The 26,959-nt window shown below is 42.9% G+C and overlaps 1 protein-coding gene and 1 long non-coding RNA gene across 3 annotated transcripts; one reads left to right on the forward strand and one right to left on the reverse strand.

The window, feature by feature from the left end:
* Positions 1-288: 288 nt before the first annotated feature.
* On the forward strand, positions 289-25,824 carry WDR86 (WD repeat domain 86). Of its 2 annotated transcripts, none has more exons than XM_061587216.1 (6): positions 289-581; positions 5,036-5,177; positions 7,518-7,950; positions 14,905-15,040; positions 20,382-20,485; positions 23,761-23,871. In XM_061587216.1, the coding sequence occupies exons 1-6, from the start codon at positions 419-421 to the stop codon at positions 23,779-23,781; spliced, it is 999 nt and encodes a 332-aa protein (XP_061443200.1). In that variant the 5' UTR covers positions 289-418; the 3' UTR covers positions 23,782-23,871. The 2 variants fall into 2 exon arrangements, with proteins under 2 accessions (XP_061443200.1, XP_061443198.1); XM_061587214.1 differs by having other exon boundaries at positions 294-581; positions 23,736-25,824.
* On the reverse strand, positions 16,496-22,385 carry LOC133365395 (uncharacterized). The gene is made up of 2 exons (XR_009758202.1): positions 22,327-22,385; positions 16,496-16,844 (listed from the first exon to the last, which is right to left on the reverse strand). It is a non-coding gene; the product is annotated as an uncharacterized LOC133365395 (long non-coding RNA).
* Positions 25,825-26,959: the final 1,135 nt, after the last annotated feature.

The following is a 26,959-nucleotide window of genomic DNA, read 5'->3' on the forward strand; positions in this document are numbered from 1 at the left end:
AATCCCTGCACTCTTTTGAGAACTGGAAATAATATGGTTACTCCAGTGGGCCTTAGACAACAGTCTGGCCATATTTTTAACCAGGTGAACATTTGCCAGAGTCATCCTCATGTTACAATAGGCAATAATATGTTTTCATGTAATGAGTTTACAGGTGTTGGCAAGATCAATGGTCAAGCTTTAGCTTGTGCCAATATGGTTGCGTGTCTGAGTAATCTAGGAATACCATCTCATTTGACCATTATGTTTTTATTTTTTGCAGAGACCAATATCCGCCTGCTGCTTGTTTGCACCAAAAATGACCCTTGATGTTGGCTTGATGCAGCCAACTGTTGTAAGGCCCGTGCCTCATGCTCGTACGTCTCAGAATTTATGAGACTTTCCAAACCAGCTGCTGACTTGTAGCGGAAACTGCAGGATGGGGAGTAGTAGTTCAGCACTGAAAGTTTGCACTGATCACCAGGGAGGCATCAATTGGCTGAGCCTCAGTCCAGATGGGCAGTGGCTGCTGACAGGTAGTGAAGATGGCACTGCACGGCTCTGGAGCACTGCCGACAGCCAGTGCCGGGCCCACTTTCAAGGTAGGGTAAACACGCCCTTTGCCGCTTATCTTGTGTATGGGGTATAGCCCCTTCCAAAGTCTAGTCAAAAGGTATTAATGTTTGTGTGGTTGTGGTGGCCTGCAGTAGACCTGGCCAGCGGCAATGCGGTTGCTTTGTCAGACTCCTAAGAGTGCAGCCTTTACATATGAAAGTTTATGTCATTGTAGATTCCTTGCAAGGTGTCTTCAAACGACGCTCAAAAAGCAAGGCCTCATGGGGTTCCAAAGGCAGAATTATGATAATCTGCAAAAATTGGTTTTAAATTCTAATCTAGATACATTGGTGGAGTGCAAGATACATTTGTGGAAAAAGGAAAGGTAAAAAGTACTGGAATTTGGTATACAGTATGTAGCAGCGGAGTGCAGAAATGAATAGTCTGGTAAGACTGGTGGTTGCAAGAATAAACAAATGTAAGGTTTGTTCTCCTGGGAAATAAAGCCACTCTGCGTACATATATGTGGTCATTATGAAGTCATGAGGTTAACACACACACACTATCTAAGAAGAGGAAGGAAGTAAAACCTCAGAAACAAACAAGTGGTTACTAAAGAAAAAATGAGCGAAGGAAGATTAGGTTGCCTTTCTGTCTATTGCACTCACCCACCCACTGGTTCAGATTGCTTGTTACAAGCATTGGTGCTTTACTCCTTAAAAATAGAAGGGTGGGCAAATCAGGAAAAGTCAGAGTAAAAGGTGCATTAAAGAGGCACTTGAATGTAGTAATGAAGGAAGAAAGTGGGATGTTGGGGGAAAGACATTTCAGTGCTAGGGAGATGCAAGAGAAAGGGGGTGCAAGAGGGGAATAATATATATGTTTCAGGCTACAGGGTTTGGTTTTGTAACAAGTCTGTTGTTATGAATTATTATTATTACTACTACTACTACTACTACCATCCATCCTTCGCCAGCAGGTCCCAGGGTGGATTACAACAGTTTAAAATTCAATTTTAAAAACAATTAAAACAGACAAAGGAATAGGGTGGATCCTGAAAACAGACACCACAAGTGTCAAATGCCATGGTAGAGAGGTGTGTCTTTAGTAGTCGCCAAAAACTGTATAGTGAAGATGCCAGGCACACCGCTCTCTCTATAAACAGAGTTATACAGAGCAAAAGCACAAGACTGTATTATCTACACCAGGGCTGGGGAACCTGTGCCCTCCAGATGTTGTTGGACTCCAACTCCCATCACCCTGTCCATTGGCCATGCTGGCTGGGGCTGATGGGAGATGGAGTCCAACAACATCTGGAGGGCCACAGGTTCCCCAGCCCTGATCTATGCCAAGGAGAGAGAGGAAGAGAGGACTCTGGAGATAGGGGACAATGCACCATTAATTCAGTGTGATTGAATGCAACACACAGGATAATCTTAGGTTAAACTAGGAGATGCCTCAGAAGACGGTGAACTGTCCCTTCCTAGAAGTTTTTAAGCAGAGGCTGGATGGCCATGTATTAGGGGTTCCACAGGAGTGGGTTTCTTGCATCATCAGGGGGTTGAAGTAGATGGCCTTGGAGGAGATCCCTTCCAACTCTATGATTGAAATCCATAGATTGATAGTTCTGGGGAGAAATATACAGAGAAAAGATAAACTTAGAGGAATGAGACTATGGGGATTATGTTGGCACTGGGCATGGATTCTTATACTGTATCTTCAGACCCTCAGTTCTGAGATGACATTGTTTGCGTGCTTCCCCACTGCCTTCCTTTGGTCAGTCTGGACGTTGAAAGGTACTTGTTTCCGTGACTAGCATGTAATTTCATTTTGTAAAATTCAAGACTCCATTAATGTAAAGTTTCATCTCCATTTTCTGATGCATGAGGGACTTTCTAGACTTATCTTCTTAAAATTTGTGTGATCCATGTGTTGTTCTTTTTCATTTGTTGCAATGGATCCGGATGCCTTTCCTCCAAATATTACTTCCCTGGCGGAGATTGTTTTCTCAGCAACCTGACAACAATATTTAGCTGCTGCTGATTCTTTCACCAGGTAGCGCTACAGTTTTAAGTGTAATTGTCATGTGAGTTGTGGCTGTGTGAATTTCACAGGCACCTAGTAGATAGACCATCAGCAATTCAACTCCCCTGGTCATGACATTTTCTGAAAATATTTGAGAACTTTTCTATTCTTTTAAACCTTTTCTGAATGAACACACACTTGCTTTACAAATCCAGCATGGGTACACCCACTGATCTCTAGCAATATATGTATATCTGTACAACACACACACAAAAGTTGTTGTGAGGCAATTTGCAGTTTAAAGCACATCTCCCCCACCCAAGAATCCTGGGAACTGTTAAGGGTGCTGTGATGTATAGCTCTGTGAAGGGTAAAGTACAGTTCCCAGGATTCTTTGGGGGAAGCCATGTGTTTTAAATACACTTGAAATTTATGGTGTGGATGTGACCTCAGTCTGCCGAAAAATCTGTTTCACTGAACAGGTTTGTTTGTTTATTTGTAGCTGAATCAATATAAGGGCTGATGGAAACAGCTTGATTGGCCACTCTTAGATTGTGTTCATCTTCAGAATGAGAGATACTACTTTAAATACAGTTCCCACAGATTTACCTCAAAATTATTAAAAAATGTGGAAGCCAACTGTGTAGAAGGAAGTACCTATTAAACAAGGAACTTGTGAACTTTAAAAACCCTAATTGAAATAACAAAAGCCTTCCTTTTCTTGAGTCAAAAGAAGCTTGAATTTCCAAAGTATAAACTATTAGTCACCTTTTAATAGAGATTGCATTCTTCCCACACATTCCTTTCATGTAGAGAATGTTAATAGCAGGATTTGCTTGGAAGCAGGTCCAATTGATCTCTGTAGGCAGACTCCCAGGGCTACACTCAGCCAAATGAGCAGCAGAGACCCCAAACCCAGTGAAGTAATATAAACTACTATCTAAAGAAAGCCTCCCACATCCCCATGACTCCACTCAGTCCGGAGTCTAAAATTATCTACCTGCACCACTGGTGAATTTTGAGACACTGGGTTGCTAGTGTGTGAATTTTGAGACAGAGTGTTGTGGTAGGTTTTCATTAGATCAGGTGTGGGGAAACTTTGCCCCTCCAGATATTGCTGAACTACAACTTCTATCAGCTCTAGCAAGCATGGCCAATGCCAGGGATAATAATAATAATAAACTTTTATTTATTAGTCGCCCATCTGTCCGACTTAACGGACACTCTGGGCAACGTACACAATATAAAATACAATATCCACATATACATAACAATCACAATATAATATCAAATCATCTAAACCATCCTACACTAGTACAGTATAAAACCTAACCCACCCCGGAGATCCCGTAGGCCTGCCTGAAAAGCCAGGTCTTTAGGACTCGGCGAAAAGTCATCAGGGAGGGGGCATGCTGAAGGTCAAAGGGAAGCAAATTCCAAAGGGTGGGAGCCACGATCGAAAAAGCCCTCTCCCTGGTCTGCACCAGCCTAGCTGTTTTCACTGGTGGGACTGAGAGAAGGTCTTGAGAGGCTGATCTTGTTTGGCGGCATATTTGATGATACTGGAGGCGTTCCTTCAGATAAACTGGGCCGGAACCGTATAGGGTTTTAAAGGTTAATACCAACACCTTGAATTGGGCCCGGTATACAACTGGCAGCCAGTGTAGCTCGATCAACACTGGGGTGATATGGTCCCGGCGACGGCTCTGCTTTATTAAGCGTGCCGCCGCATTCTATACCAGCTGGAGTTTCCAGACCGTCTTCAAGGGTAACCCCACGTAGAGCGCATTACAGTAGTCTAATCGAGAGGAGACCAGAGCATGTATTACCCGTGGGAGCAGATGTATAGGAAGATAGGGTCGCAGCAACATCTGGAGGGCCAAAGGTTCCTCACACCTGCATTGGACAGTATTTTTTTTTTAAAAAAGGAGAGCAGTTGCCGTTGTGATTATAGAACTCCTCTTTAAGAAAAAAACCCTAAATACAGACTATTTATATCACAGATTTAAAACAGGCTTTGTAAACATTCTCCCTTTCCAGGCAATCCAGGTTACTGCAGTGAGGTAGTTTGGCTGGTTAGGGATCTGCAGAGAATTCCAGGCACTGACGCTTAACTACACTTCCTGGGAATTCTTCTAGGGAGGCCATGGCAGACTAATATAAAACTGATACAACCTTTTAGTGCAAACATATCCTAAGAGTTCTTTCAGTTCTGTGATGGCCATCACATTTGAGAGTGCAATAAAGCCACTCCTGTTATAACATCAGGGTTAGGGAACCTGTGGTTCTCCAGATGTTGCTGGAGTTCAACTCACATCATCCCTGACCATTGGCCATATTGCCTGGGGCTGATTGGAGCTGAAGCCCAACAGCATCTGGAGGGCTGCAAATTCCCCATCCCTGTTAAACAACAACAAATAATCTCTTTTTGTAGTTTTCGGTAAATTCTTACTGATCACTTTTATGTTTTTCCTAGGGCATGAAAGCTACATCACCTTTTGCCACTTAGAAAATGAAGCTGCCTTTACATGTAGTGCAGATCACACAATTAGAAAATGGGATGTGATGACAGGTCAGTGCCTGGCTGTTTACCGAGGGCACACGTCCATTGTGAACAGGTAGGTTCCACAGAGTCTTTGTTTAGAATTGTATAGGTTTTCCCCCACTGTCCCCACCCCTTGCCATCTGTAATTTGACACTAGTTGTTTTCTCCTCAAGTTCTCCACTCTTACTTTTAATTCTTTTCTTTTTAAAATTAGTAGTTTCCCTTCTCCTTTTGTACTGCACAAATGGATTGTCTAAATGTTCCTTGGCTGTGTGATTAGTTGTTCTAGCAAGAAATGCTGACACAGCTACAGCCTAGGGACAAGAGACCAGCAGAAGAGCAAGGAGGAACTGAACCGAATCCACTGCTGGGAATGAAATTGGCAACAGATGCACCTGATAAAGAGATTAAAAAGCATTGTGTTAAGTATACTTCTCAGTGGTAAAAGGATACAGCTAAAGCTGTATTTAAAACTTTGAAATTTTGCCCTGCTGTTGATTACCCCCAGAGAAGCTTACAGCCAGACCTTGTTTAGTTATACTAAATGTGTATTTTATGTGTAAGCAAAAGAGTGATCTTTTTTGGTGTCTGCTGCCATTTTTTTATTAATCAAACTTTCTATGGCAACATTGGCTAGATATAGATGACCACTTGTAAACTCTTCCTAGAGATACTATTAGGGTCGCCAGGTTCCTGGCCTGAGACTGATCCTGTATCTTTAGGAGAAGAGAGAGTCAGCCAAGTGCAGGTGTTCTTGCAACTCTGTAATGGGAAAAACCACAAGGTGGAATTCTCTCTTTCACCCCTGCATAACTTTTAAAGATACAGAAGACCTCTTGGTTGCCAGGCCCGGCCTCCAAGAGATCTTCTCTATCTTTAAAAGTTGTGCAGGGGGAAGGGAGAATTCCACCTTGTGGTTTTTCCCATTACAGAGTTGCAAGAACACCTGCACTTGGCTGACTCTCTCTTCTCCTAAAGATACAGGATCAGTCTCAGGCCAGGAACCTGGCAACCCTAGATACTATATCCTCTTTGGAGTTGGTAATCTGTGGTGTTTGGCTATGGTGAGTTGATAGAATACCCCATTATAGGGTTCACATTGCTTTGTAGCCAGGTGCTCTAACTTCCAATTTATATGCTGGCACCATAATTTGTGTAGGAAACTGTGGCTGGTATGCATAGTTATGAGTTGGTAAGGTTTAGTTGCCCCACAATTTTTTCCTGACCCCAATTTGCTAATTTGGAAATATAGAAGCTCCTGGAAAAAAGCCTCACAAATTCAAGAAACAAGCACAATATTCATGTAGGCTGTTATGCTTAATTCTGCATACCACAATTCAACAGAGTTCAATTAAAAAGAGTGAGAGGAAAGCTACAAGGATGACTAAGGTTGCAATTTTATTTACCTGAAAGGAAGCCCTATTTAAATCCAGTGGGACCTACTTCTAAATAAACATGCACAGAATTATATTCTAAGGCTCATAGAATCACAGAATAAAAATGGATGGGGCTTACAAGGCCATTGAATCCAACCCACTGCTCAGTGCAGGAATCCATTTAAAGCATCCCCAATGGGTGGCTGTTTAGCTTCCTCTTGAAGGCCTCCAGTGTTGGAGAGCCCACCACCGCCTTAGGTAATTAATTCCATTGTTGTACTGCTTTAACAGTTCAGCTGTTGTACTGCTCTGATGTTCAGTCAAAATCAGGCTTCCTGCAACTTGAGCCCATTATCCTGTGTCCTGCACTCTGGGGTGATTGAGAAGAAATCCTGGCCCTCCTCTGTGTGACAACTTTCCAAGTACTTGAAGAGTGCTATCCTATCACCCCTCAGTCTTCTCTTCTCAAGGCTAAACATGCCCAGTTCTTTCAGTCTCTCCTAATAGGGCGTTGTTTCTAATCCCTTAATCATCCGTGTTGCCTTCCTCTGAACCTGTTCCAGTTTGTCTGCATCCTTCTTAAAGTGTGGTGTCCAGAACTAAAACACAAATGCTATAAAGGTAGGGAGAACGAACTGAAAACAACTTCAGACAGAGATGGCAGTGTATATTTTTTGTGAGTGTGTACACACCAATAGTATTTAAATGTTTAAACCATTTTTAAAAAGAATAGGAACAACTGATAGCCACCATAAACAGGGCAAGAAGCAATCGTAAACAGGACAAGGAGCAATGATTTTGTGCTAAGCAAGGCAGGTCAACATAAACATTACAATGGCTAATGGTGAAAGTAATTTAGCAATGGAAGAGATGCTGTTGAAGGCTGAATGTAGACTCTACTTCCTCACAGGGTTCCTATAGCTGCTGTTGTGGATGCTTTTGGTATGGGCCATCCCCTACTGAGTCCTTTCAAACTTTTTTTTAATTAAGCAAGGATGATAGAGGAGTGTTTTGACATGTGGTTATTTTTTCAACAGGATCCTGGTTTTCAAGGATTATCTCTTTAGTGGCTCCTATGACAGGACAGCACGTTGCTGGAGTGTGGATAAGGAGAAGGCAATCCAGGAGTTCCGAGGCCACCGCAACTGTGTTCTAACATTGGCTCTCTACTCTGCAAAGGATGTCCTTGAGGATTCAGAAGAGGAAGAGGAAGAGGAGGAGAAACTGAGCAGGGACTTCCTGGTGACAGGGAGCACGGACTGCACTGTCAAGGTCTGGTGGGTGTCAAGTGGGCGCTGTCACCAGACCCTGCTGGGACATACTGGGGCCGTCTTATGTCTTATACTTGATGCTCCAAACAGGGAGCTCTTTTCAGGCAGCACTGATTACACCATTCGGACTTGGAATATTGTGACTGGTGAGCAGCTGAGAGTGTTCAAAGAGCATCAAGGATCTGTCATTTGCCTAGAGGTAAGAGACTGATAATGGCCTAGTTTGCACATAATACTAAGCAATGGTTTGTTTAGTCAAAGAGTGGTTTGTTTAAATGTCAGCCCAGCCGAGCAGACTAACCATGGTTTGTTTTCTGGTAGCAAGCAATAATGTGAAACCATGGTTTATTGTTTGCTTACAAACTGTAGATTGTTTTGGCATTAGATTGGAACCCAGTAGCCTTGCTTAACCATGGTTTGGCCACCCCATCCCAGATGCTTGCCAACTTACAGAGGCACAAAGGATGAACAGCTGGACAACAAACCAAGCTTTGGAGAAACATGCCACAGTGTGCTTGCTCATATTTGAGATGACTCATGAATAAACCCTGGTTAAAGCTAACCACGACTTAGTGATATCTGTGAACACAGCCAGTGTTTATACTAAGGCCAGCATTGCAGCTTGGAGCAGACAGACAACTACCTAGGGTTGCATTTGTTGGGAAGAGAAAACAATATAGGAAGCCAGCGTGGATAAATAATTACTATAGCAAGAGAATTACTGTAAGGAATTGGTCCAAGTGCTGGCTGTTAACTTATCCAGTGCCATGTGTTTCAATGAGGGCTTCGCTGATAGATTGCTGAATTGCTCCACATAGATAATAATAATAATAATAATTTAATTTGTGGGTCGCCTATCTGGCCAATGGCCACTCTAGGCGACGTACAATTTAACAACAATACATTACATCATAATAAAATACATCATAAAATACAATATAACAATAAAACAATAAAACAGTTCCAGTACAGAGTAGTAGGCTATTGGTCGTAAAAATTTAACCCTCCCCGTAAGTCCCAAAGGCCTGTCTGAAGAGCCAGGTCTTCAAAGCTTGGCGGAATACATTCAGGGAAGGGGCATGTCGAAGGTCATACGGGAGGGAGTTCCAGAGAGTGGGGGCCGCCACTGAAAATCCCCTCTCTCTTGTCCCCGCCAACCTAGCTGTTTTAGTTGGCGGGATTGAGAGAAGGTCCTGTGTGGCTGATCTTGTTGGGTGGCATGGTTGGTGGCGCTGGAGGCGCTCCATCAGATAAACTGGGCCGAGACCGTATAGGGATTTAAAGGTTAATACCAACACCTTGAATTGGGCCCGGAAAATAACTGGGAGCCAGTGTAGGTCGAACAACACTGGGGTGATGTGTTCCCGGCGGCAACAGTTTGTAAGTAGTCGAGCCGCAGCATTTTGTATAAGTTGTAATTTCCGGACCGTTTTCAAGGGTAACCCCACGTAGAGCGCATTACAGTAATCCAACCGAGAGGTGACCAGGGCATGTACCACCAGTGGGAGCTGATGAGCAGGAAGGTAGGGCTGCAGTCTACGAATGAGGTGTAATTGATACCAAGCTGCCCGGCTCACTGCCGAAATCTGAGCCTCCATGGACAGCTTGGAATCAAGAACAACCCCAAGGCTGCGGACCTGGTCCTTCAGGGGCAATTTCACCCCGTCGAACACCAGGTCAACATCTCCTAGCCTTCCCTTGTCTCCCACGAGTAGCACCTCAGTCTTATCAGGATTCAACTTCAGCCTGTTCCTTCCCATCCATCCACTCACGGATTCCAGGCACTCGGACATGGTCTCCACAGCAGACTCTGGTGAAGATTTAAACGAGAGATAGAGCTGAGTGTCATCCGCATATTGGTGACACTGCAGCCCAAATCTCCTGATGATTGTCCCCAGCGGCTTCATATAGATATTAAATAGCATGGGAGAGAGGATAGAGCCCTGTGGCACACCACAATTGAGAGGCCAAGGGTCTGAAACCTCCTCCCCCAATGCTACCTGTTGATGCCTGTCGGAAAGAAAGGAATGGAACCACCGTAGTACATGTAGTAGATGTGTACAGAGATTTGGGGAAACGAAAGCAACAGTGAATTTGTGTACACAAATGAGATGAAATGAACAACTCCAAGGCAAAGAAAAGAATGGTGTTCTTCATTTGACTGTGAGTGGAACACATCCCTGTGACCTGTGGGGAGAAGGATCTTCTGAGCAGTTCTGTTGCAGATTTCTTTGGTGTACACAAAGCATATCTGTCAACTGCTCTGGGTTTTCTTGGAAAGGGCTCCATTACTTTCTTTATGTTGAGGAGGAGCAACTGTTCAGTGGTGGTGCAATAGGCTTTTCATACATAAGGTCCTAGGTCTGATGTTTGATATCTGCTGCAAAAGGCAGCAGTCCTGGGAAGGACCTCGCCTGGGGATGCAACAAGAGTAGACATTACTGTGCTAGATAGACCATTGGCTTAACTCAGTTTATCAAATTCACACTTTCCAAAACAATACAAGGACCGAAACACAGCCATCCTTCGCATTTCACACTTACCTGAATGTTGTGAGGCAGTTCTCCAGCCAAGCAATATTTACAAAAATGCCTAGATTAGGGGAAAATGTGCACAAAATGAATGTAGTGGTGAAAAATAACATACAGAAATGTATTAGGAGAAGCTTGCAAAAATGTGTACATTAGTCAAAGCGGCGTACAAAAATGCATCCATCAGGAGAAACGCACTAAAATGCTGAAGAATATTCATGAGGGTTTTTTTAAAAAAATCTCAAATTGCTGCAGAAATGTGGAGAACTGAATTTAATATTAGACACATGAGAAATGGAGAGAAGTGAAGAGAACTGAAACTGTTAGTTACATCCCTAGTGGTAACCACTGAAAAATGTAACTGGGAAATAATCCATGTGGGAAGCTGGGAAAAACCATACAGACTCCTAAAAGCGGCATTTATATAATTGCAAGAGAAGGGGCCACACAAAGTTGAAGAGGGAGATAAATTAATCACTATAAACATCCTGTGTCATCCACCAAAACGGGTCTCTTCAGGGTTAATGGTTTTCAGGCAAGCAGAGATAGTCATGGCAGGGTACATACTACCTTGGACACGGTAAATCCAGCTTGAAATCCTGCTCAGCAATGAAGCTCACTGAACAGCCTTGAAAAAATTACTGAGCTGGTTCACAAGCGCCTGCACGTCACTACTCAGTGAATTCACTCTGTGAATGCAGCATCATTTGACAATTTCTTCATGTGCGGGGGTTGTCCCAGATCAATTACTAAACAAAGAACTCTGTTACCTTGTGTTGACAGTGTTTTGTCTTTCAGTGGAGTGATTTCACACATTCAGCTGTGCTCATTAGGTCATGGTATTTAGTAGCTAAATGAGGCGCATGTCTTGGTGAACTGGCCATAAGTCTGTTAGACCTACCTCACAAGATTGTTGTAGGGATAAATTGACACAGTGATCTCCTTGGAGAAAGGTTAGGGCAACAATAAATAAAGTGCAAAGACTTTCCTTGTCTGCATTTTACACAGGTCAGTGTGAGTGGATAATCTAGCAAGATATTGATCTGGAAGAAATTGCCACTAGTTCAATGCAGGAAGATGCATCCATATAAGGTTGAGATAATTGGCTGAATCTTGTCTTATAAGCTTTTATTACTGTGAATGCTTCTCCTATAGTGAAAACAAGTAGATGTCGGTTTAAGCTTTCCAGGATTGAATCAGTCATGTGAATGGTGTTGTCCTGGTTATGTGATTCCATAGAATGGGGTGGGGAACCTCTGGCCCACAGGACAATCTTGGCCCACCAGCGGGTCCAATTTTGCCCGCAAGACCATTCCCCTCCAAACCACACCCACCTGTCAATCAGCTGACATCACTGGGTGACATCAGCTGATGGGTGGGGTTCAATCCTGTTGGGTGCCGCTTCACCAATGAGTTCCCTACAGGGAACACACTGGCGAAGCAGACCTCTGCAGACAGCAGGATTGAACTCTCTGCTTATCAGCTGGTGAGCAGAGACTGAGCCCAGTCCTGCTGACTGCTGCTTCACCAGTGCATTCCCTGCAGGGAACACATTGGCAAAGCATACCCCTACTTCACTGGACAACTTTGACAGGTGGGTGGGACCACTTGACATCATGTCAAGGTTGGTCTGCCTGTCAAAGTTGGTCCACAGGGTTGGGGGGAGATAAAGATTTGACCCATTGAGCTAAAAAGGTTTCCCAGCCCTGCTCTAGAGCATGTCTATGGGAACCTGGCCAGGGAAAGGTGGAAGGAAAAGTTGCTCTGGGCAGATGGAAATTAAATGGATTCCTCCATGTATAATGGGACAGAGTGATGCAAGTGCCGGGAGTTACCCCATGTAGTATTGTCAATATGACTTAGAAGTTTGTCACATGAACTTCCACCAGATTTTTCCTCTCTTTGGGATATGAAGATACTCTAAGCACCATTCAGCGAAGGGCTTCAAACTCCACTTGACTGGTGTAAAGTAGGGTGTGGAGCGGGTGGCCTTCCAGGTGCTGCTGTGCTACAACTCCTACCATTCCTGACCATTGGTCATGCTGGACTGATTGGAGTTGGGGCCTACCAAGTTCTGGAGGGCCACAGATGTTTCCCATCCCTGGCGTAAAGGGCATACACTTCCATGCTGGCTGCTTCTCCCGCTCCCCAAACGGCAGAAGTGGCCATCGTCGGACCCATTTGAGCTTCATGGGTTACAGCTAGCTTCATGATGGCAGTTACTGCTCTTTTTGGAGTATAGGCAGTTGTCACCCTGCAGATATGCCCAGAGTGGTATGAGTCCATTGTATTCCTTGTTTTCTGTGATCTTCTGTGCTTTTCTCCAGCAGCCGCTCTGTTGGGAAATCAGCCAGAGTGAACAAAGCCAGCCAAGAAAAACACAGCAACAAAGCCGTTGCTCCTTCTTCAAGCCACAGGCAGATTATAATTGGGATTTGTGTCTCCCCAGCTATTTTTTTAAAAAAACAGACATTGTTGGGGTTTGGACATATTTGGGACAACTATGGTTGAAAGGGCTCCTTCCCTCCCCTCCCTTCCTAATCATGCAAAATTAATCTCTGCCCTTGTCGATGAAAGGCATGCCTGTCTTTCTAATGAAAGAAATTAAAAGCATGCTTTGCACTGATTGACCACTTTATTTTATCTTGACATAAATGAAGCAGAGATTTTGTATAGGCTTTCCTTTAATGTACTTGGAATGTGCCTCACGATATAGGATACCTTAAGCCTAAGGCTGCAGTTGTTTTTTCCATTCCATTAGCCAAATGAATGTTGTGGGAGGTTGCATGAAACATTTTTTTATTTAAAATAATGGATCTCTTCTGGAAGCAAGCATTCCTTCATCAGGATGGAGAGGGGGGAGGGAACCTGTACCAAACTGAGAATGTTAACTTTTTTTGTCCATGTATGTTTTCTGTAGAGGAAAATAGCTGAAAATACCAAATAGTAGGACAAATTTACAATGCAAGGCATTCATAATGAGGTGTACAGCTTCTTCAAGTTTTCTAACTGGCACTATATTTTAAAAACTGATTAATGTTAGGTAAAAACATATAATTTGGTTGTTTCTTATTCTGAATTGCTTCTCCAGCTCAGGCTTACTCAAGTCAGCCATATGTTAGTATCTCTGCTCCACTGCCTTTTACATTAGAAGCATATCAGAAGAGATTCTTTATGCCTCTGGTTTTTTTCCTGAGGACCAGATGTAGCCATTATCTGGCTTTGAGGCTTCCCGTAAGGATCTGGTTGGCCATGAAAGGAAACTGGATGCTAGATGGGCCTTTGGTCTGATCTGGCATGAGTCTTTTTGTGTTCTTATGTTCACTTGTTTTTCACATGCACGTGACAATGAGTCTGTATTTGTGCCTCATCCATCTGTATAACAAAGGGTGATCATAGCAGAGAATGTTTGTGACCTCCCAAATTACATGTTTTAATAATAGGCACATTAGAGCACTTCGGAGTGTTTAAGCAATTGACATACATTACTATAATTAGTAATCAATAATGTATGTTCATAACCTACAGAGGCCTTTCTTGTTTGCCTGCCACCACAGTTGGTGAAATTGGTAGGTATGGAGGAGAGGGGCTTTTCTGTGGTGGCTCCACAACATGGCAATTCATTCCCAGCTGCCCTTCAGAAAGCTACCACTCTCCAGTCGTTTGTGAGGGCTGTTGAAGACCTATTTGTTTTGGGTGGCCTATGCATGAGTGATATTTTCTTTTTTATGGTGGTCCTATTAGTTGATGATTTGCTGAAATGTATTTTATATTCTGGGCAGGGTAAGTACTTTTTAGTATCACTAGTTTATTAATACGTGTGTTTTTTTGGTAGAAATTGTATTGCATATTTTAATTCTATTACTTCCGAAGTTGTAATTTTAAATTGTTACTATGTGAGCCATCTTGAGAAAGTTTTACTCAGTATTACTATAAGTATTTTAAAACGAACAAACAATAGATCTCTTTGCCCTTGCCCTACTGTTCCCAGTGTGTGGAGGCACATGATGCAGCCATGTTGCTGATCCTAGGCAGATGTGGGTCTGTTCACTGCCTGAATGGAGACTTCCTGGGAATCTTATGGCATCTTGAATTCTACAGAAGAAAAATGGCATATAAATGTAGTATCTTGCTGATAAGGCTGAAAGTGGCTTGCCCAGGGCCACCTACTGAGTTCATGGCTGAGGTGCCTTATGAACTGGGGAGTACCAGTTCTTGTATGTATTAACCACTGAATTACACTTCCCTAGCCCTAATCCATATTGCATCTTCTGGATTACTAAATACAACTTCTGAATCTGCTGTTACAAAGGGATGAAGCTGCACTAGCTTTAAAGGATCTGCTTCTAATTATCCTAGCAGAGTGAGAGTTATTTCATCTGTTCCTCTTTGACATCTCAAAGCGATCTGAAGCCCCACTGGGAGTCCTGGCTGCGTGCAGAACATAAGATCAGAGGTCTATGTTATAGCTCCAAAAGCTGTGCAGCTTTCAACGTTGTGGTCATTGTTTGCAACATTTCTTTTCTTTTTTTTTAGCAGGAGGAAGATGGGGCTGAAGATGGCAACTGTTTCCAATGATACGCAGTCATGAAAGTGATATTTATTTCCTTTCCCCCTCTTAGCTTGTGAACCGACGGTTGTATTCAGGAAGTGCAGACAGGACGGTGAAATGCTGGTTGGCTGATACTGGGGAGCGAGTCCGGACATTCAAAGCTCACAAGCACACCGTCAGCACTTTGAAATACCATGCTGGGATATGTGAGTTCCAACAGATCCCCCTGCTATCCTTTCTCATCTTGTCTACTAGAGGTGGACGTGTTAGTCCAAGAATAACCATTACGTCTATATTCTCCTTACAGCAGACCAGTATTGTGTCATAACTGTCCATTTGTTGCATCATAAACCAATTGTCTGGAGAGACCCTGTGATAAGCTGTTCCATAGCTACTCTCCTTCTTTTATAAAGTCAGCCAGCAACATTTTATTTATTTATTGCATTTATATCCCATCTTTTCTCACAGCTGAGCAGATGTCCTTGTATGCCTGAGCTCCTTTTAAAAAGAGTGCCACCCACCCTAGATCAGATCTTGCTTTCCTGTCATCCCTTTTGCCGTTTCGCTTGCATGGCACACTCTGCTAGGGTTGAAGACACAATTATATTTGGCCACGCCAGTGAAATTGATGTTGTACTCGCCACAGAGGTTGTAATGGTACTACTTAGAAATGCTGTGATTAAGCGCTATATGAAAATGGACTGCCTTCAAGTCGATCCTGACTTATGGCGACCCTATGAATAGGGATTTCCTGGTAAGCGGTATTCAGAGGGGGTTTCCCATTGCCTCCCTCTGAGGCTAGTCCTCCCCAGCTGGCTAGGGCCTGCTCAGCTTGCCACAGCTGCACAAGCCAGCCCCTTCCTTGTCCGCAACTGCCAGCTGGGGGGCAACTGGGCTCCTTGGAACTATGCAGCTTGCCCACGGCTGCACAGGTGGCGAGACACGTAACCCCTGAGCCACTCACTGTGGGGGTGATCTTTAGCTGCCCTTTTACACCCAGGTGACAGGAGCAGGGATTTGAACTCACAGACTCTGGACTCCCAGCCAGGCTCTCCTCCCCACTGTGCTATACCAGCTGTTAAGTGCTATATAAACAGCTTCAATAAATAAATTAATAAATAGGCTGCAAACAGTAAAGAGGTGGCTGACTGATATTGCAGAGCTGCATCCCTAAATAATTGAAAGCTAATTCAGAAGTAAAAGTCCAGAGAGGTGGTGAGTAGGGTATAGATTAAATATCCTGTTTGATATGTAGGTTGTGAATGAGTGACTGCTTTTCAAAAACTTAGCAGTGGTTCTTGTTTTAAAGCTCATTTTTTGTGTCTTGCCATGGTCTCTGGTCAAACCACTTTTCCAGGCACTTGAGGAAATTCTGTACTACCAGAAAAGCCAAAACTACCTCCCAGAAGCATTTCAGATGTTGCCACAACAGAAACATGTGTGTCAACACAGAGCTGTACCTAGAGTGTAGAGGGCCCAAACTTTTGGAACTCCCTCCCAGTAGAAATCAGGCAAGCACCATCCTTGCTAAGTTTCAGATGCCTGGTTAACACAGTTTTATTTCAGGAGCCCACTGCACCATGAATGCTGGTCTGATGTTTTAATCCTCTAATGTTTAATTATGTATGCTTTTTGTTTTGCAAGCCACTTTGGGACCCAGATGGTAAAAAGTAGAGTTTAATTTTTAAATAACAAACAAATAAAAACAAATAAAGTAAAACTCTTTAGAACAGATCCAAGTAGTCCACAGTTCTGGTCTGCAGAGAGAGGACTCTGCCCCTTGAAGGACAGAAACCTTGTCAGGTGCTGGGTAGGTAAAGAGCATGTTGGGTGTTGGTGGCAAGGAATCTTGCTGGCAGCTTTCTTCCTCCTCACACTCAGACTGCCCAAATGGCCGCTTTAGAAATGGAGTCATTCTTTGCAATGGGCCTTCTACAGAGGAGTTCCTGGCAGATCATGTCCTTGGCATAGCTGCAATCAGTGAAAGGCCAAATATGTAATGGCCATTGGCTATAAACAATAAACAAATAGTAAATTGGGCTCTTCCCTTTCTGGCCCCAAATGTTAAGCTACACAGCCACACTGCAAATTGTGTATGTTTTTCCTCCACATTAAATGTTGAATGTTGGGGTACTTAAAAGCAATCTCAGGCTGTAAATGTAGAGGTATTCAGAGGTATTCTGAGCTGGGTCTTTTGTATTGTCCCTTGAATTCCCTCCTCTTTCGTTGAAGGCAACAGTCAGCTGTTCATCCAGATAGTCACTCTCTTTCCTTCTGAGCAGCAGACCAGGCCTTTGCGTTTAAGGAATAAATGCTTCCAGATGGCACAAAATCATCCTGACAGTTGGCAAACTTGGGCTGTTTTCCTGCTCTCTGATTTTTTTTTTATAAAAAAACTTGGTAACTGGACATAAAGGAATAAATATTCTCAGAGGAGTTACTGGCTTTGCATGCCTTTTTTTCTACATACACCCACATTTTATACTCTTTCAGACATTATTCACACTTACACAAACCCTGCTGTATTTTGGATGCACAGCCCAGCTGACGCGATTTCTCTTAAGAGAGGACATGCAGGAGTTGAAAGGTCAGAGATGGTGCTGGTCAACCTGAGCTGACCATACCAAAAAGTGTCCCGTGCTATTACAGATAGGAGTCGTCTACCCTTACCAGCCTGAGCTGAAAAGTTGCAGGCTTGAAAACGCTTCAGTAATTTATTTATTTATTTATTGTTTGATTTATATCCCGCCCTTCCTCCCAGCAGGAGCCCAGGGCGGCAAACAGAAATGCTAAAAGCACTTCAAAACATCATAAAAAAACCTTAAAATACCTTAAAACAAAACAACATTAAAAACATTCTAAAAAAAGTTTTAAAAATATCTTTTTTTAAAAAAAGGATTAAAAATATTATTAAAGAAAACATATTAAAAGCAATTCTAACACAGACGCAGTAATATGTTCTTTCTGTATTGTCATCTAAACACTGCAGCCAGCCAGGAACGAATTGGAACACAGGGGGCTGCCTATACCGAGTCAGGACTCTTGATCCATCTAGCTAAGTATTGTTTACAGTGGTTGGCAACAGCTCTCCAGAGCAGCCTTTCCCAACCAGTGTGCCTCCAGATGTTGTTGGACCACAACTCCCATCAGCCTCAGCCAGCATTGCCAATGGTCAGGAAAGATGGGAGTTGTGGTCCAACAACATCTGGAGGCACACTGGTTGGGAAAGGCTGCTCCAGAGGTTCAAGCAAGAATCTGGAGATACCAGCAATTGGACCTGGGAACATCTGCAGGCGAAACATGTGCTCTGCCACTGAGCTATGGGTCTTGAGCTATTTCAGTATGTTTTAGCTTCAGATACAGAAAACAGGAGCTTAATGATGAATTGGATGTTGCATGTAATTCATCCCTTATGGCCCTTCCCCTCCCACTGCACCTCTCTGCAGCCCAGAACTCACTGCTACCCAGATCCATTCAAAATAGTTCATTTCTAGATGAATGCTTTGATAGGGGTTGATTAGACTACTCAGAGTAGACCAAATGAAATTAATGAAGCAAAGGTAGTCATGTCAATAAACTTCAGTGGGTCTACTTTGAGTTGGGCTAGTGCTGGAGACAACCCTTTGTGCATGTCTGTGTTTACCCTTTTCTCATCTGTCACTTCTCTACTTAAATAATTGTTCCTCCACTAGCTGTATCTCCCCAAAACACGTACATTCTAATGGTGCATATAATACATAATTTTATGTATTAAATAAATACATAAAAATCACAAAACACAAGAAGTTTTAAATGTTGGTTAAAAATCAATAGTTATATTTACCAGTCTTCCTGGTAAATCAGCTGGGAGAACAACAAAAAATCCAGCCCAAACATTTGAGTGGTTGTATTACAGCTGTGTATAAATAGCCTTGGGGAGGTTATGAAGGGCGACTCAGTTCTCACACCCAGATTAGAAGACAGAAATAAATTAATGGTTTGTTGCTATCAGAACTCAGCGCAGTATGGTAGCTGTAAATCTTATGAGCTCAGCATCATTTTGGATTATTTGGAATTTTCTTTTCCTGCTTTACAACTGTTCTGGATTGTAAAGGGCAACAATTGCTTGGTTTGGTTTGTCAGATGAACCGGCAATAAATTGGGGTCACTAAAGCAGGGACTCCTTTTCAAAACAGAAAATGCCCTGTGTTAATTGAGCAAAAAAAAAGAATACCTAACACATTCCATAAGGAAATGCCCCTTTTAAAGAAGACGCTAAGATTAAAAATGACTTGCTCTGTTATTCAAACAATTAATGAAAGAAAAGAAAATCTTATTCTGCTTGCTAAGTGATTCATTGTTTGTGTTACATCTAGTGGTATATTTGCTCTTTGTGCCTAACAGATAGGAAAGAAAATTACATGGATATATATGGTATTTAGTTTTGACTAAAATGTATAATTTATGACATAAATTATAAGGGGTTTTTTTTTGCAAGTGCCAGTTAATTTCCATTTTTTGTGAGGATTGGTAAATTTAGAAAGTGAAAAGTTGAGTAGTAAAGGAGATGAGAAGACTGGGTTCCATTTCCCCTCCTCATGAATTTCATTGAGAGCACCTAGGGTGTTCCAGCCTACCTTGCAAGACTGTTGTGAGGATAAAACGAGAAAATATATCATAACTCACTCAACATGTAGTATTTTTTATTGAGAGCTATATTCTACCCTACCCTCAGATCAGATCAACTGAGGCTGCAATCCAATGCACACTTGTCTGGGAGTAAGTCCCATTGAACCCAATCAGCTTGAGTAGACATGTATTGGATTGCAGCCCCAGATAACTAAAAATAATTTCCAAAGGAATAACTTCCCTCATGCCCACTTCTTTGTTCTTCTCATTCACTTTATAAACTGTAATCTTAAACCAGGAGTGGACCCCACTGAATTCAGTAGGACTTACTTCTGAGTAGACATGGTTAGGTTTATGTTGTTAGTTCTGTGCTGCTGTTCCTCAAAAAAGTATCCCTATTGTTAATGTTCTGATAGAATGGGAAAAAATACATAATATGTTGCCTTTTCTTGTGTATTTTGTATCTTATCTTTGCTGGCTACCCGGTATATTAGGGTTGCCAGGTTCCTGGCCTGATCCTGATCCTATATCTTTAAGAGAAGAGAGAGTCAGACAAGTGCAGGTGTTCTTGCAACTCCGTAATGGGAAAAACCACAAGGTGGAATTCTCCCTTTCCCCCCCTGCACAACTTTTAAAGATATAGAAGACCTCTTGGTTTCCGTGCCTGGCCTCCAAGAGATCTTCTGTATCTTTAAAAGTTGTGCAGGGTAAAGGGAGAATTGCACCTTGTGGTTTTTCCCATCACACTGTTGCAAGAACACCTGTACTTGGCTGACTCTCTCTTCTCCTAAAGATACAGGATCAGTCTCAGGCCAGAAACTTGGCGACCCTACGGTAGATCCTTTTGATTCAAAATGGCAGATTAGAAACATTTTAATAAACAAAACAAGTTATTGTGGAAAAGTTCCCCATCCTTTTTGTTTTCTTTGTTTCTTGCAGTGTTTACAGGCAGTGGCGATGCCTGTGCTCGAGCTTTTAATACAAAGACTGGCATCCTGCAAAGAGTGTTTCGAGGTCACAAGCTTGTTATTAACTGCATCCAGGTGAGCCTCATACACTACAGCTGGGAAGCATTTGGCTGCAGCTCTGTGGGTTTGATGAACTTCTTTTACAAGCTTCTCTCCGTTAGCTGTTAATGATAGCTTGGGTTGTAGTACTGTGGTAGAGCATTTGCTTTGCATGCCAAAGTTTCCAGGTTCAGTCCCTGGCATCTCCAAGTGTGACTGGAAAAGAACTGTCTGAAACCCTGGAAAGTCCTTTCCAGTTGGTCTAGACCAGGGATAGCCAACAAGGTGCAACTCCCATCATCCTTCATCATTAGCCATGCTGGCTGGGGCTGATGGGAGTTGTAGTACAACAACATCTGGAGGGCACTATGTTGGCTACCTCTGGTCTAGATAATACTGAGCTAGATGGACCAGTCTCCTGACTGTTTATAATATAGTTTCCTGTGTTTATTTATTTTATTTATTATGTATTTATTTATTGCTAGATTGATGTGTAGTGCTGGATTTTGTTTCCTTACCAATGGAACCCAAGGCTACCCAATGAAGCTGATTTGCTTAGAAGGCTTTAAAATACATTTTAGACCCATTCATAGGGCATCAGTCCTAGGCTGATTCACAATAACCAGCCAGATGATTGGCTGTTGCTTATGAATAGGCAACTAGTAACCTGGGGGGTTCAAGCCAGCCCCCTTGGACTTCCTACCTGGATCCTTACTATAACCCCAATCCACAGGTTCTCAGTGAGCCAATTTGCAGACAAGGAGCTCTTTAACTCCTTCATTTTTTTCAGTGGTGGCCCCTGAATTATGTAACAGTCTTCCTGATGAGGTGCGCCTGGCGCCTACTCTTCTATCTTTTCGGCGCCAGGTGAAAACCTTTTTATTCTCCCAGGCATTTTAATGTTTACTGTTTATTGTTAAGTTATTCTATATTAAGTTGTTAAATGCTCAATGTTGTATGTTTTTAGTGATTTTATCTGATTTTTATTTTACTGTATTGTATTTTATTCCTTGCTGTGAACCGCCCAGAGAGCCATTGGCTAAGGGCGGTATAGAAATGGAAATAAATAAATAAATAAATAAATTCATTCCCTATATAAACAGGAGCAGCCTCTTTACCAGAGCCCTCTCATTATTATGCACTGACCGCTGCTCAGGATGAAGGCCAAGGGCTCTAGCCTGTGTTTCCATCAGAGTGAACAACAAAGGAGGCATTGCCTGAGTTCTTCTGTTACCACTCACATCCGTGAGCCAAAATAGGCACAGGGCAGTGAGCAGCTCCAGGACAAAACCTCTGTTGTTTTGTGCTGCATGAAGTGGGCTGAGTCAGGAGCCCTTTGATTTTTTTTTAGATGTCTCCTGTAGGAGGAGTGAGCCTGGAGGCCAAGATAATGATGTCTCTTCAGGTTTTGTTGCATTTGAAACACGAGCTTTTGTTAAAAATTACTTGCCTATCTGCTGTCACTGTTGGTTTTAGAGCTGGTTTTGCACTGACTCAGGCTGCACCGATCTGGGTGTCCATCCCATTGAACACTATGGTCTGATTCTGAGCAGTAATATTTACTGAGTAGGTCTTCACTGCTAGACTTGGTTCATTCTGTTTGCCACGCTTTCTTGCCTGTCATCATGTCACACTTTGGAGGCATAAGAGGAGCATTTCATGCTTTGTGTTCTGCCTTCAGCTGTACTTTATTATTATTATTATTTATTAATTATTATCATTATTAATTATTATTATTTTAATCAATCAGTCAATTACCTGCCCTTCACCTAAAGGTCCCAGGGCAGGTTACAACAATTTTAAAATACAGCATTAAAAACAATTAAAAACAATGTAAAATCACAAAATAGGGTGGGTCCTAAAATATATATACGTACGTCTCAATATAGACATGTACAGATCTTCTCCCTGCAATGTTGTGGATGTCTTGTCCACCAGTTGTATGTATGAGAGAGAGAGACGCTTAAGCTCTATTAATACTAGGAATGGAGTGAAGTCATAGTGAGCAGCATTTGTGTGCTTGCATACCATGCATTCATTATACTCCAGTAAGAGGAGCTAAAAGTATTTAGGGCAGTGTTGTGGAACTGTGCAAGGGGCTTGCTGTGAGGAGGAGGATGAAAGAAAGGAAACAAACACTTTAAGGCCCCATAGTACTGAAGTCTTGAGTTTGTTGAAGGGCAGAATTCCTGTTTTCATTCAGTCTGCAGAGAGCATCCATGTACAAGCCTTGGCAATCCTGACCTTGCATGCTATCTATGACTGGTGTGCTTGGGGTGGCCGTAGCGCTTAATTCGAGCCAGTCCTGAGCTCTGGATCTTACAGAGTTGCAACTTATTTTCATTTATTTTTCATTTATTATTTTATTTATATCCCGCTCTTCCTCCCAGCAGGAGCCCAGGGTGGCAAACAAAAGCAGTAAAAACACTTTAAAACATCATAAAAACAGACCTTAAAATTCATTAAAACAAAACAACTTTAAAAACACTCTTTAGAAAAGCTTTGAAAACTTTTTAAATAAAAAGGGTTAAAAACATTGTTTAGAAAAAAATGTTTTAAAAAAACATTAAAAGCATATTAAACAACATATTAAAAACTTAGTCTACATGTGTGGGAGAATGAGGTAGCAGACTGAGGTAGTAGGATGTTGGACTGTCAAGGTTGTTGGTGGGGGGAATATCATTACTATCATTTCTGAATCCTATCCAAGTTGAAAAAAATAACAAAATAAAGACACCATCCTGCAATTTAAAAAAGTTAGTGCATCAGAGAGAAAAGTTAGTCCAGCCATCTCCCTGTTGTCTTAGTTTTCCATTTGTAGGGAGGTTTTGTTTTTGTTTTACATAGGGGAGCATTGAAAATCGTGGTTTCCCCCCCTTCTCCTGAAGGCTGAAATAGCATAGTTCAGTCTGCACCTCATTTCCACCTCATCGTGCTGTACGTGTAGATCAGGTTTAAGAAAAGGGACTACAGTGTAGTAATAAAGGAGGCAGCAGTGGTGGCTGGTGGCTCCGTGTTAGTGGTGGCTGGTGGCTCCGTGTTAGTGGTGGCAGTGGAATCCGCTCCAGGTTTTAGTCTGAAACCTGGAGTCTAAAATCCTTTTAGTCTAAAACCACAGTGCCTTTCTGTCTCCATAACCAACACGCAGGAGGGATAATACCCTGCCCTACAAATGTGTTAGGCAAAAAAATAAATAAAAGCTGTCTCTTTGCTTTTGTGCTGAGTTGCCATTATTATGATTCCAAGCTGTCCCCTGCAGCCTTTAAGTATGGCCCTGTTGTTCCAGATTCACAATGAATTATTGTACACAGCTTCCCACGATGGCACGCTAAGGATCTGGAACATACGGCAGATCTGCAAGAGGAATAAGCGGCGCTTGAAAGAGAGGTCTATCCAGGGCAGGCGTTCTCAGAAGGGAAGCCTGTCACGTCTCTTCAACAACAAAGTGGGCTGCATGGTCCACCAGGAGAACGGAGGGGAGCAGGAGGCGGTGGAGCTCGTGTGATGGCCGAGAGGATGGGAAGCTTTCAATCAACAACACAAGGGAACACCTGAACAATTCGTGACCTACCAAGCCAAATGCAGCCCACTGCCAGTTATACTGGGCAGGCCCATCAGGATCAAATTAAATATCCTGATATTTCAGCCTATCTGGCCCAGTCAAACACCTGGCAGGCCAGACCAAAGTGGTGTGTGTGTGGCTGGTGGACTGTGTTCAGCATGGTGGATCACAAGCTGGGTAGGCTTCATCTTGGCCTGATGCTGATAAAATGTCAACAGAAGGAGAGTGCTTCTTTGCAGTCATATGGGGCTGGATTATTTAATAACTATTTCAAGAAGACGTCTTGATTCTCATGGACATATGGAAATGTCCCTGATTTGTTGGCCAGCCACATCATCCCTGATTTATCGTCCATGGGGCTATCTTATGACATCCTGCACACTGGCACGTGTAGAGTTCTCAGCAAATGTAGCATCTGGACCTGCAGAGCCAGTACCATTAGGAGCAGCAGAGAAAGGGAGGGGGTAATAGAGATGCAAGGGTGGGAGAAGGCAGATCTTTAACAGGCCAGTCAAAGAAGGCTGACGGCCTGGTGTTGTGTACAGGCAGTGTATTGGGGAACATGGGTATATGATAATAGTGTTTCCCCTCAAATATGCTTTGTGCCCAGACCTGGAAAACTATTTAATGGCGCATCAGGAAAAAGCAATTGCTGGGCGCTGGAAGTGTCCTTAATGCACTTCTTAGGGTAGTGCAGGACTGTAGCTGAGCCAAAGTTTGGCTTAGTGTATCATCTGAACCAGGGGTTGTCATAAAAGTATCCTCCTTAACCATAACCTGTTGCCATAGAACAAAAGTAGCGATCTTCACCACAATCCTTGGTTTGGATGACGCACTAAGCCAAACTTTGGTTTAGCTGCTGTGCCACACTGACCGAAAAAGCTTAGGGAGCAGAGTGGTTGCAGTTTCCTCCTTGGAGCCAGCAGGTGTGTGCATTTGCACTAAGGTATGGCTTAGCTTAGTGTGTGATGTGGGGAAATGGCCATTGAGGCTTTTGAACTGGCCTCTCCAGCTGGCCCTTAAACGAGGGTTTGATCTGCATCAATAAATAGATAAAGCATGTTCAGCTCCAGGCCACAAAGAGCCTTGCTTGCTGATTTTTGCTGATTAAATGTCTGCTAAAATCCAAAAGCTGGATTCTTGAAAGCAAAGCTGGGTTTGGGGGTGAGAGGTTTCTGGCAACATTTGGCTGGTGGAATATGGTTGGGCTTGTCTTTGTGAGGATAAGTTTGGAGGAATTTAGTCTGGGTTCTATTGGAGTGAAATGTGTGGCTTTTTTTTGGAGGGGAGGATATTTTAGTTAATCTCCATGGGACTGGTGATGGAATAGTGCATGATTTAAGTTCTTTCAGGAGTAAAAGGGATGTGGGTAGGTTCCTTGGTGGCAGAAGAATCAGGGAGATGTATCTCCTGTCCTTCACTAGAGAGGAACCCTTGCAGCAAAGATATGTATTGCACTACCGAGAATATTTGAACTAAGGGCTGAGCTGCATCCAAGTCCAGCAGAGGGACTAGAAACCTCTGCTGGGTTTGAGATGAGGCTTGTGGGAATGGACGCTCTGAGAGAGAGAGAGAGAGAGAGAGAGAGAGAGAGAGAGAGAGAGAGAGAGAGAGGGGAGTCTAGCAAGGGGTTTTGGAAGACCCCTGTTTGTGTAGCTGAGCTTCTGGACATGGGGAAGCATCTTTACTCTGGTTCTTTCTCCCCTGACATTTGTTTAGACAACCACTGAGCCATAAACATATAACTGTTATGTTGTGGATCTTTGTTGTAGCACAGTGTGTAACTGAAACAAGTACTTTAATCATTTGTGTACTTTGTGTATGTGTGTGGCTTTCTTTGTTGTGTGCTGTATCCAGCCAGCGCCCATGAGAAAAAGGGCTGGGTAATGAACATTGTCATAGAAAGAACACTGAATTGCTCAGTTTGGGCTGGTTTTAGTCATGGCACATGAAAAAAGGTTTCTGGCAGCTGCTACTACAGTGTTGGCATCAAGTTTAATGGAGAAAACGTACCCGGAGTTGGAGGAAGAAAGGAATTTTGTAAGTATTTATTGTTCAAATAATTGAGAATTCTCTGCACCTCTGACCTCCAGCTTATTTTCTCAGAACATCAATTTAAGAAGACAGTGCAGGGGTGGGTGGGTCAATGTCAGTATTGCTTTGCTCCCAAAAACCATTTATGCTGCAGGTTCAATACCCCTCTCAGCCATTAGTTCACTACCTGGCCTTAGGTATTTAGTCCCAGCCTTCCCATCTGCAATAGCAACAGCACTGGCCTACTTTACAGGGCTGTTAGGATTACTGTGACGGCATATGCACTGAAATGTTTTGAACACTGCAAGAGCTATATAAATATGAAGTGTGTATGTGCTCCCTCCGTCTTCCTCTCTCACCTCCTAGAATGGTAACTGCTTGAGTAGATGCCAGGCAGCCTGCTTTTTTATTCGTTATTTATGATTGGCTGGTTGTTCTTAAAGTTCTTGAGAATTACTCAGTTGCTTGATTGCTGGCTGACCAATGCAAATTATGTGTTAACCCCCCCCCCCATGGTCCCCACTGGAGTCAGGGTCCCCATACGTACCAGTCACAATGGGAGCTTTCCTTCTGTTGTGAATAATAGGAATTGTTGTGTGTGTGTTTCAACTGCAACCATAGCGAGGGCAAAGAGTTAAAGCCCCCCATGCTGTGGTCCTGGTTTGGCTCCATCCAGCAGCTTTTTGCTTGAAAACAAAATCACCCATGCAAGTCCAAACCATGCAACAACCATCACTTCTAGTTTGGTCCTTAATGAAGCATCATTCCCTCTGATAGCAACTTGGGCGGTGACAGAAATTGAAAGAAAATTGTGGAAGCCAAGAGAAAGGAATTAGCATGCTTAGGAAACAGGCTGGCCAAAATACAACAGAAAAAATGGATAAAAGGTCAGAAACAACCCCCCCCAAACACTA

This window comes from Rhineura floridana, chromosome 10 (genome assembly GCF_030035675.1).
Source record: "Rhineura floridana isolate rRhiFlo1 chromosome 10, rRhiFlo1.hap2, whole genome shotgun sequence".
Lineage (NCBI taxonomy): Eukaryota > Metazoa > Chordata > Lepidosauria > Squamata > Rhineuridae > Rhineura > Rhineura floridana.